The following is a 12,599-nucleotide window of genomic DNA, read 5'->3' as shown; positions in this document are numbered from 1 at the left end:
CAGTGTTGCCAATATACAATCAGTGATGTAGTAGGGTCAGATAACTCCGACACGACAGTTTTTAATTGAAAATTAAATAATGTCGCTATTATTTTTAACTTAAAAACAGTCGAGAATCAGAAACTGGTCGTAAAATGTGAGGGGAGATATTAGTCAGTTCAATTCCTAAGTGCTTATATTTAGCATCTCGTCGTTTTGACATTTTTGTCTATTGATAATTATTGTTGTCATTGGTGTTACGAAATTTTTAATACGGATCTATCGAAATATTAAATTGGAGATGAGATATGGGGGGGGGGGGGGGTACGATCTCTGAAACATGCTACCCGCACTACTTTATTTAGGATTACATCACTGTTAATAACAATGGTATGATCACAGTACCTATAATATACTACTGTCTGATAGTTATTATACTGCTGCCTGGTAATGAAAAGAGAGATTGCGAGCGCCACACAGGTGTCCCGTGTGAAACGGGTCTACTCATCAGCAACATCTCCTTGGATACGTGTTAAAACTGTGAACTAACATGCTCCGCCCATTTTTAACCGCACTTCCATTATAAACGAACAAGCTCCTCCCATTTAGTAGACAACAGCGCCTAGAAGCGTAGCCAAGAAGATGTTGCAGAAGAGTAATATTCAATATATTTTTAGGGTGTTTTTAAAACTTCCTAGTGCAAGACGTTGAAAACTATATTTTGAGAATTGCGTGTTTTCTGTTATCACCAGGTCCATGTGCTCCGACCTTGTCTACGTCATTCTGTTTCCGCAACTCCTGATGGTTGTCCACTTCAAGCACCACTGCAATACTTATGGATCCCTCGCCGCCTACATCGTCGCCCTGGTCGTGCGCCTCTCTGGCGGGGAAGCTCTCCTGGGACTGCCTGCGTTAATTAAGTATCCGGGATACGACGAGGAAGGGCAGAGGCAGCTGTTTCCGTTCAGGACTATGGCTATGACGATGTCTCTCTTCACATTAGTGAGCGTCTCCTGGCTATCCACGTGAGTGAACATTTCCTTTTAATATTTTTAATTTGATTGGATTTCGACAATTTTATTATTAGTAGGTATTTATTTTAAAAGTCATACGCGATAAAGCATCAAAAAACTTCTAACAAAAACACATCTATGTACATAGGAACATTGAATTAAATAAAAGCTCTTATTATCACGTTTAAATAATTTGCACTTTTATTTAAATCGAGCTTCATTAATTACATAATATTATATATTTGACCACGTCTCATCCTAAGAAAATTATATGGGCCTCCACATGTGGAGATTTGTATTAACAGATTTTATTTTTACGAGGAATGGTTGTTAGCCACTTGCTCAACCTATTAGGTCCATACTCTTGACTCCAAACACACATTGGAAAAATAAATAAAAAAAAAAAACCTGGGAGCCACGATATTATGAGCCGACGTGTTAGCCGCTCAGCTTGTTGAACACTTGATAATGTAAATTATCAATAAGTTGTCTCAAATTACAAGATTCATTTTTTTAAGTGTCTGGTAGAGCACACTTGTCAGATATACTTACGGTAGGTAAGATAATAATACGATATCACTACTAATATATAGGTACCTACATACAACGACACACTAATTCGATGATATTTTAATAGCTCACTGACGACATAAAATTGAGCGATGAGTTTAAATGACGTATTTTCTTAAACATAATACATTTTAAAAATCATTAAATAAAATTAATTTTTATTTTTAAAAACAATTTATATTTATATACTTATAATTATGTGATTAAATTCCATAGATATATATTTTTTCAATTATCTAATTATTAATTAGGTATTTTGGACAAAACTGCAGTCATAATGCGCAAAGGTTTTAGGCTTCGCGATCGGAGACTATTATATTGCATACAATGCGATAGACAGACTGAGGTCACGAGACATAAAGTTCATACAAAAAACATCATTCCTCGACGAATGATCCGATAAATATGTTGAAGACACAGGGCGCGCCTTGCCTTATTGTTTTAAATCTTTGGTATACTGTTCTGTAATCTATATTATTTATAATATATTCCTACATATATGACAGGTGTCGTTGGCAAATTAAATTGAAGATCTTGGCATAAAAACATCAAATGTCCACTTTTTTCCATTTTCATTTTATTGCATTTCTATATTCCCTGTGTATGATTACATACAACTGTGCAAAGATATATTTTTAAAAAAAATCATAAGTCCCTCAAATCTGCTCTCAAAAATATGCCACTTTTCTAAAAACCGCAATAGTCCAGAGGTCCAGTAGTTCTACACTTTTATCACCAGGCGGCGTTAGTAATGTTAGTATACATTCCATACAATTTAGTGTCTGAGCTGTCAAAGTATCCTTGATTCGTTTAATTATTGCTTTTTATAACGTTTTCTTATGATTGTTTTTATATTTTATCATGGATATTGACAACATAATATGGTGGATTAGTTCCATTGAAAGGAGCTAAATAAAAAAATATTTAAAAATTAGCTAAATATTTACAAAACCCAATAATGTATCGTTTAATTTGCTGATAGTTGAAGGTGTCAGACGAGGCTTATCGGTTTTCTTTTTTCGTGTTAACTATCAATTCATGGTGGAAATCCATTGTGTTAAGGATTTTATTTAATAAAATATATTTTTTTAGTACTTATTCCACTTTTAATAAATAAATATGGATAGGTTTCGTCCGCCTTAGAGGGACATTTTCAACTGTTGAAAACAGTTGGCAGAAAAACAGAGGCGGACGAAACCGGTCCAGATTTATTTATTAAAAGTGGAATAAGTAGATACTAAAAAATGTGTTTTATTAAATTAAATTAAATCTATAATAATAATATGAAGCTAATCAGTATTAACCCGCACATGATTAAAACATTTTTTCAAATATTTAATTCTTGATTTTTTAGAAACATTTAAGTCGTTTGTTAATAGGTAAATAATATGTCCAAACCTTATTATTAGAAAATGTATTATGATTTAAAAATAACAAAAATATATATTCTTTATTTTATTTCTTAAAATTATAGTTTTAATCATACTATTTACATTTCGATCTTTTCAATTTTGCAATAAAAACAACAAATGTCCAAAAATTGTGTAAAAACAGCAAATGTCACACTCATTCTTTTTTAAATATCTATTTAACCGAAATAAATTTAATATTTTTTTTACATTCATATAGTGCATATACGGTTTCTCAATAATTTCTCATTGTCAAATTAATAAAAAAAAATTTGACAACCAAGATATTATGTTTTTACCCTCTCCTGAAAAAAAAGTGTTTTGTGACATTTGCTGTTCTTATGCCAAGATCTTCAATTATGTTTATAGAATATAAAATATTCAAGTGATTATATAAATACGTTAATATGCAATTAAAATTATTTTTCTTAAGAAAGTAGGCTTTGGAAAATCGCGTAGTATGGAGTCTTCGCCACTGATATATTATATAATATACACCATGTTATAGATATACTAGCATAAATCGTTAGGTTTTCGAATTTAGAACTAGGCTCATCACGGTATAAACAGTATTGAATTATATCTCAAATGTTAGCATGTGGCGCCCCCACTCAGCGGAAAACTTATACTGGTGGATCTATATTCTATAGTAATGTAATTTTCCTGATTAAAATTACAAATTTTAAATTTTGAAAAAAAAAATTGAAACTCACCAGATTGTGAAGTTATTAGAAATGATTCACATGAGTCGATAGCCTAATTGAGAAAAGCAAGCAGATGGAGTTTGAATGATATAAGTTCGAGTGTCACTCGATCAAAAGTTTTTTTTTTCTATTTTTCCTAATACGTGTATTTCTGAAGTTACAGAATAATTGTTGTATTTTGAGTAGGTGCTCTGTTTTATCTCAAATATATTTTGATTACGCCTTATTAAGTCATTTATAATTTTGAATAATTATAGTTTAGTTATAGTATTTTAATGCATTCCTTAATAATGCAGCAGCCATAATGTAGCAAAAACCCTGGAATTTAATAATTATAAGACAACGAACTTAGTTTTTCGTATACGATTCAACAGCCCAGATGTATTTAGGTCTGGTTAAAAATACTTTTAATCTCTCTGGTTTTATTTACTAATCATCTATAATTAAGACCCTCAGGGTTTTCATCTGAGATGTAGGTAATATATTTTAAATAGATCTACACATCATCCAATTAGAGCAATATTATGTCTTATTATAAGCCTTGTCGTGTTACAAAATATACATTACAGAATTAAATCTGACAGGCAAACCGTCATTCCGTCAATATTGATCACGCACAGTGGAGTGCTCAGTTGGACGGTTGGGAGGTTTTATAGAAAAGCATTGCATGGATGCACCTTTGCCGCAGAATTAAGAGGCGACAAAATGCACAGAAAATACATTTTATCATACCTAATATTCATTATTAGAAATATAAAATATTCAATTAAATTACGTAAACTAATGCTGAAAAATATGAAGAACCTATGTGTTTTGTACTACCAAAGGATATTACTTATGAAAGAGTCGCAAATCGAAGTATTAAAGCATGAAATCGACTGCGGCGCAATTTTCGTTAATATTATTAAACATCGTAGTAAAAAATGACACCTTAATTTGTCATAATAAAAATATTTTGATGAGAATTAAATAATGATTTCAACTATTTCCATTTATAAAATATTATTACATGGGGGGGGAGGGGAGAGATTTGGGTTGACACTCGGGCGGCAACATGCCTTGGCGCGGGGCTAGGTATGGTATATTTCAGGCATATGCAACACGTAGATCGCGTAATGGTTTTTGGCAAATGGAAAAGCGTGTACATTCAGTTGTAAGAAATAATATGATTTCATTGAAGTTTGAAAGGGATGCATTAACCATTCTCATTGCTATATCCTTAAGGCGAATTCTTTGCCTCAATTTACGATCAAATGTGACTTCAACGCCATCTAAAGGCATATACAGGCATCTACCATGAATTTCTAAAAATGTGTTACTAAAAACTTTAGTCGATCGCAACCAGATGGCAATAAAATATAAAATAAAATATTGTGTGTCGCCACATATTAAAAATCATAAGCTTGATAAAAATGCATTTAAATTTATTATATATTTACTTACCTATGTAAAAATATTTACAATTAATATTTACCCCATAAAATATTTACAATTCTTTTGATTTGATTTAAAGTGTTTATGATTTTTACATTTTGTTTACCGTAGTTTTTTTTTACAGTGGCAATAAAAGGGTATCCTGTCCAGTTAATGAACCAGATTTTTTTACGTTGTCAATACGAATTAATATAAATATTTTTCTACAGTAAAATTCATAGTTAGTAGTAAATGAACATTTAAGTACAAATGTTTATAAGATTGAGTTTAATCTTGTACAATTGACAATTACATCGAATTTCTACCAGAGGTGGAATAAAAGAATGATATTAAATGAATAGCAAAACAAATGCCATTCGAATTATTATTAAACAAACTAAGGAATATACAGTTGTACTTGGTTATTACTAGGAAGGTTGGACCGGCTGAATTTGCTCGTTATAAGCGGTACTCGTTATATCAGAGAATAGGTATTTTTATTGTCGGCGAAAACAACAATTAGACACTTAACTAGTGTCATAAACGTAATCTGTCCCCGGCGGCATCCTGTCCGATCGGATTTTATTGCTTAGGGTCGAAATGTCTTTAAACGATCAACACATTACCAGTATTTTAGCTCGGTATATCCGATAAGTATCTCGTTATAACAGTGAATAAAAATGTATGGAGAAAATCATATCCCAAATGTCAACGATTGTTTACGATCAACACATTACCAGTATTTTAGCTCGGTATATCCGATAAGTATCTCGTTATAACAGTGAATAAAAATGTTTTGAGAAAATCATATACCGAATGTCAACGATTGTTTCCTCATTACATCCGAGATCTCGGTATGTCCGAGATTGTAATAACCGAGTTCGACTGTAGTTATAATTATGACAATATAGTCGATATTATATAGACATCCCAATTCATTTCGTTTCAACCATGTCCGATCCTAATGGGTTCATATGGGCCTCCACAGAGTGGACGGTTTGTATTAACTAACTAACTATATCTGAGATAAGAATAAAGTAAGACACGCAACGAATTGAATAAAAAAGAAGTTGGAGGTAAGAAAAAACGTAAATAAACATGCGAACAAATCTTGATAAGCAAACCCAAGGACAAAATAAGTGACAAATTAAAAAAAAAAATTGTAAAACGTAAGAAAAAAATTTAGAATTTGAAGTAAGTGCACCACTGATTACATAATATTCTAAGAAAAAGACAGAACGTTATTTCTTTGAAAAAATCTAATGTCGATTTTAAAGAACAGTGCAAGATAAAATAAAAGATAGTTTTATTTATTTTACCTATAAATGTGTAAGTGAAATGGATTTGGAGATATAAAAAGAAACCTTATTGGCCCAGTGGTTTCTAGGTGTGGACTTTTGTAATTCCCTGAAGATCTCGAATAAATAATTAAAAATTATCAACACCTATACCATATTCCTAGGCATCTACTATGATTGAAAAGTAGATCTTAATTTTTTGTATTTATGATTGCTTCATAAAAAAAACAATATTTACGACTTTATGATGTAGCAGATAAATGAGCAACTAAATAGTGATCCAAATATTATGAAAAGTTCAACTATCAAAGCATCACGGCATAAAATTAGTAATACCACGGTTATACACAATTTATTGTACCTACCTATTGTTATAATTTTCTTAGTTCATTTAATCGTTTTTAATTTAATTTATTTTCAAATTCACCTCTTATGTGTTCATTCACTGAATTTTTTACCCTATATTTTACGGAGACCAATAATAACTTCTATTTTCTACATACTAAATTATCAACCTCCACTTTTTGACAGGACGGCATACAGTTATATAGGCACGTAGATAATAATTTTAAGGCCGTAGACAGGAATGAACGTTTGATGGCCCAAGTATAGTACAATAGTATGTATGTAATTAAAGTTAGGGTACAAGTCGGTTATCCTGGATACAGCGGCAAACACATTTTGAAAATAGCCTATATACTAGGAGTTTGTCGAGGCTGTTTTGATCGGGTTAATTTGTCTTTGATTAATATTGTGACTAGAAATTTTAACAATTCTTATTATTTTTAACATTGTATATTGTTCATAATTTTTGCGACTACCACGTGAATAGACGAATTTTATTTACTTATAACATTTTAAACACTTAACATAAATATGGAGAAATTGTACAGTCACTAGACAAAGATTAAATTTGATGTGTGTCATAAGTATGCTTTCTTTATATTATTATGAAACTATATTTATTTTAAAATCGCTTTATAAAAGGTAGGTACGTCAAAACAGTAATAAATATCTGAAATAATTTCACAACACTATTTCAAAAAGTGGAGGTTGATATATGATCGTCCATTGTGACATATGCTCCAATATCGCAAACCGAAAATGTTATTATGGACAGAGCAAAATTAACAGAGTGCTTGTCTTCATACCTGGCGATATGCTGGCGACCCTTTATTTTCAATGTATGTGTGTGTATTTTTTAATCTATGCGAGTATTGTTTCAAAAATGGTACGATTTATTTCCGCTTTAGCAGCACATGTCGATAAAAGTCTTGTCATATATTAATTTTATTTACTATCGATTAGTTAATATACAAAAATACAAGATTAAATTTAAATAACTACCCTAAAAATTAATAAATAATATTTTTATAGAAACGCTAACCGTTTTTTCTCAGTTATTGCGTACAAACCGAGTTTTTTCGATTTTAATTACATGCTTTCTAACCTCAAAATCGATGTTTTTTAAATTTGAAAAAAAAGATATAAGGATATAATAAATTCCAATTTCCGTTTAGCGTTTTCCTAGGTAATATATTTACGTATATTTTTATCGTAATTTTGATAATTAAACTTATGTCATTCATTCTTGCCACCCGATACAAATGTACCGAATTTGACACGTATTTTTGGAATATGGAACTCCATGATGACTTTAAATTTTTTATTTTATTTTTCTCATTACTTTTGAATATATATTTACCGATTAATAAACTTTTCTAGCTAATTTTCGATAACAACTTTACATAGAGACATCACCTTAAGGGGGGACATGCTCAGCGTAGGTAAAAATGGAGCTTTTGTTCTATTTTCAAAGCATGATCCTGGACATACCTTAAACGTTGTAGATAATCTATTTATATAATTTTGAAGCCTTATTATCCTTTATAATTATTTTAAACATTTTATGACTGCATAAAGTATTTTTATTACAAATAATAGTACCTATTCTTTTAAACCTCTCGCTCTAATGTTTTAGAATATAGTCATATTTCAGTACATAAATGTGCAGTGGTGTTAAGATTTTTTACATTTAATAATTTTAAACGCATTTATAAAACCATCAGTATAATTTATATCGACATTGTTGTAGTGAAATATTTACGATAAAAAATTATATTGATAATCTCTGTGATCCCAAATTTGACAAGAATTGGGCATTTTATTATTCAAAAAATGGGCAAGATTAACACATTTGAAGATAATTCTAAAGATACTCATTATAAGCTATGTCGTTAACCATTCAAGTGTGATAAACATCCTACGAATAATGATTGCTTTATAACAATTATTGACCTATGAATAAGGTAGTGTTTTTTTGAAATACGCCATTTCTTTTGGCATTCAAGAAGAAGGACATAATGTCGATATAAATTATACTGATGGTTTTATAAATGCGTTTAAAAATTAATAAATGCAAAAAATCTTAACACCACTGCACATTTATGTACTGAAATATGACTATATTCTAAAACATTAGAGCGAGAGGTTTAAAAGAATACTATTTTATATAATAAAAATACTTTATGCAGTCATCAAATGTTTAAAATAAATATAACGGATAATAAGGCTTCAAAATTATATAAATAGATTATCTACAACGTTTAAGGTATATCCAAGACCATGCTTTGAAAATAGAAAAAAAGCTCCATTTTGACACACGCTGAGCACGTCCGCCCTTATTCGAGTAAGAGGAAGAGAAGATGTGAGTCTGGCGTAGATTCTCCTTATAGCTGTGCCGTAGGCTCACTCCATAGTAGTATAACAGTTTGACGATTAGTGCAATGGAGCTCAATACTTTCACAACGAATAGGAAATTGAGTATTTCTTTAACAAATGTTGTTTAATTAAACGTAACGCCAATGTGTCCTCAGCCAAGTAAATTACTGCCAGTTTTAATACTGGATAGTACATCGCATCCTACTTGAAGACATGACATCGGTCATGTAATTCAAGTTTATAACATGGGTACCTAATGCTGAGATTTTGACGTTCTTTCTCATTTTATCATAATAACCCATAATTATTATAATTATAGAGACTTTATAAGGACTTTCTCTTCATTTTGACATCTCTTGTACCGTCTTATGAACTTTGACGTCTGACCGTGGAGATAATGGAAAAATTCTGTTCAGCTTGATACATTTTGTATCTTTTTAATACGAGTACGTAAGGTGTTTGAATAAAGTAAGGCAGCCAAATGCTGCGTTTTCATGTTATAATAAATACTCCGTATCTTCAACAATATTAAAAATGTGTGCCTACTATCTTGGCAAAAGGGTATCTTTATTCTGTCCCTTTCGAGTTGTGCCGGGGTGGAGAATTATTTAAATCATATTAATTCGCACGCCCTTGGTAGCTTATCATTAGCAGTACGACAATTCAATAATTAATTTCGGATTAATAGTTTTTACACCAAACAGCACTTACACAGATTTAAATCAGGCTGACCCCTTATATATCACGTCACTGGTCGGTGGCCTTGTTTGAAGTCAAGGTCGAAGCGTTTAAATCATCTTTTTTTACACAGGTATCTATTGCAATAGAGCCGGGTAATAATTGATTTAATATTCTCACAGTATCAATAAAACTGAAGTCAGCCATTAATTATTATGTCATCACCTAAAAATTTGCTTTGTAGACCATGATTAATGCCATATTATTACAAACGAACATAAAATATCTACATACAAGAGAATTAGTTATTTTTTACAAGTTAAGTTGTGATTAAGTATTATTTTCACATCGTTATTTATAATATAGGCAGGGCCGTATTACTACTTGGTATGCCCCAGGGCAAAAGGTCTTTTTGGCCCGCTTCATTGATTTGATTTTATAATCTTTATGGGGTCTAGGATCATTCGACGCCGCCGACTGGATGCGGGGATATTTGGACAATAAATATCTTTTTCGCTGCACATATAAATAAAATAAGATCACGATTTAACCACCAAGTAAAAAAGAAAATCTAAATTAGTCTAACTCAGTGGTTTCCAAACTTTATATCACTACGACCCCATCCTAAAAAATCTAATCTTGGCGCCTCCCCCCTCTTTATTTCATTAAATAATACAGACACCCTTTTAAATAGTCTACAATGTTCTAATACAAAAATGAAAAATAAATATAAAAGGTTTTACTACTTACATTCTATTATTTTTTAATTAATTTGTTTTTCATGCGATGAATGTGCTTGTTTATTAGCACAATTAATTTCAATAGTAGTCAATCCAAATTAATAATCGTTCATTGACAAATGGATTCTATCATGTGCCCCACATCCTGAAGCGGGCCCCCAGGGCAGGATCTTTGGCGGGCCCACCTACCTATCGCTGAGGTTAGAGCAGTGTGGTGCTCTAATGTAGTGTTTCCTAAATTGTACACGGGAGTTATCATTTAAGTATATTAATCATCATAAAGGCATCACATCAAATTGCAACGCACAACCACATATTTAAAATATTTAATAGGCCTGTAATAAAGCAGCGCAGGTGACTTTTTTTTAACTTTTAATAAAATAATGTGAAAAGTGCATAAGAAAACTAACCGAGAACTCAGTAAATAGATTTTTGTTTGCTTCAATATATCTGGCGCAGAAATCATAAGTGGAAACATTCCGAACTTATTTTTTTTGTAATTTTGATTTCCAAAGCTCCATTTTTTTATGAATGCCTTCACTTTATCTTTTTAAATCGTGAATGCATTAGTGGTCCTTGATTTATTCACTATTTTTTTTTAAATTTCAACTTCAACCAAATAGACGAGTTTAACAACAAAATTATTGTTCCTAAACAAATTTGCCTGAAATTTCAACATTATGATTTGATTTTTATTTTATTTTTTCACGAGATATCCAGCGCGCTTCAGGATAGTATAAAAGTGAGGTATTATAAAATGACCCTCCATATTTTCAGACATGTTTGCAAACAACCTTTTATATGAGATTTTTTTTTGTAGTTTATAGCTATTGGCTGTATTATAAACTATGCATTTGCAAACTGCAAACCTGTGCAACTCCATTTGCAACACTCCGCGCCTCCCAGTTTGGAAGTCGCTGGTCTAACTTATGATTGTTGGCAATGTTGCACTAAATTGCAGCAGTATTATACAATAATATTTACAAATTGTTTAATATTCCTGTGTTTTCTGACAAACTTTCTATTAATATAATACATTGCACAGACCTTCAATATAATGAACAGGAAACACAAAAATAATGGATTGTGTGTTATTTCTAGGTATAGTTGTAAGAAAGTACGATTCGTGAGTGTAGATACATAATATAGGATACGCTTAAGCACGTATTAAAAATATGTAATTTTCAATATTTACGTCAGTCTCATTAGGCGGGTCATCAACCACTGCCCAATATTAGAAAATTACCTATATACTTTCGGAGATCTGTGTGATCATGAAATTCACCTTCAGACACCACACGAAATGCTAAACAACACAATATCTAAGTAATTTTGAATTAAAGAAATAAATAGAGAAACATAACTCACCAGAGACTTCACCTGAAACTCTACCCGAACAAATTTTAGTATCTTAACCACAGGTGCGAATATGTAAATAACTCAATGTAATTATCTCTTTTAACCACCTTGTATGAAAAAGCAAGAGCATGGGCCATAATAAATTAATTACATATTATATATTTGATCACGTCTCATCATAAGAAAATTATATGTGCCTCCACATGGTGGAGGTTTGTTTTTACAGATTATTGTTTTTAAGAGAAATGGATGTTAGCCACTTACTCAATCTATATGGTCCATTCTCTGACTAGAAACACACATTGAAAAACAATAATATGTGTATTTGCCAGGCCCAGAATTCGAACCTGGGACGTACGACATTAAAAGTCGACGCGTAAGCCGCTCGGCCATTGTGTGCGTTATTCACATTTTTTCCCACTTATCCATACATTAGAGTAATCCGGCTTCAGGTATTTATTGTACAGTGCCGGATTTCTGAGATTATGAAATAAATCATATTAATCATTCAATTCAGAAAAAAAACAATTATTATACAATTTATATTTTTATGTTACAGTGATCGATCATAAAAATGTTCACCATATTATTTAACACGTAGAGATAAAAAGTATTAATTGAAACAACAGCTGACAAATAAAGCGGGGTGGAGGTTGGTAGTAAAACATTTTTATTTTTAAGAGAAATGGATCTTAGCCACTTGCTCAATCTATTA

At 31.2% G+C, this 12,599-nt stretch overlaps 1 protein-coding gene across 1 annotated transcript in view; it reads left to right on the top strand.

The window, feature by feature from the left end:
- Positions 1-12,599, top strand: part of ChT (choline transporter) — a 96,622-nt gene that overhangs the window by 57,021 nt on the left and 27,002 nt on the right. Inside the window, exon 9 of the mRNA XM_085945615.1 lies at positions 732-1,004. Coding sequence (XP_085801741.1) covers positions 732-1,004 — 273 coding nt within the window. The remainder of the gene's footprint in view (positions 1-731; positions 1,005-12,599) is intronic.

The sequence above is a fragment of the Rhyacophila brunnea genome, unplaced genomic scaffold (genome assembly GCF_057557595.1).
Source record: "Rhyacophila brunnea isolate RB1 unplaced genomic scaffold, BYU_Rbru_1.0 scaffold_18, whole genome shotgun sequence".
Lineage (NCBI taxonomy): Eukaryota > Metazoa > Arthropoda > Insecta > Trichoptera > Rhyacophilidae > Rhyacophila > Rhyacophila brunnea.
This window is presented reverse-complemented; position numbering and strand designations above follow the sequence as displayed.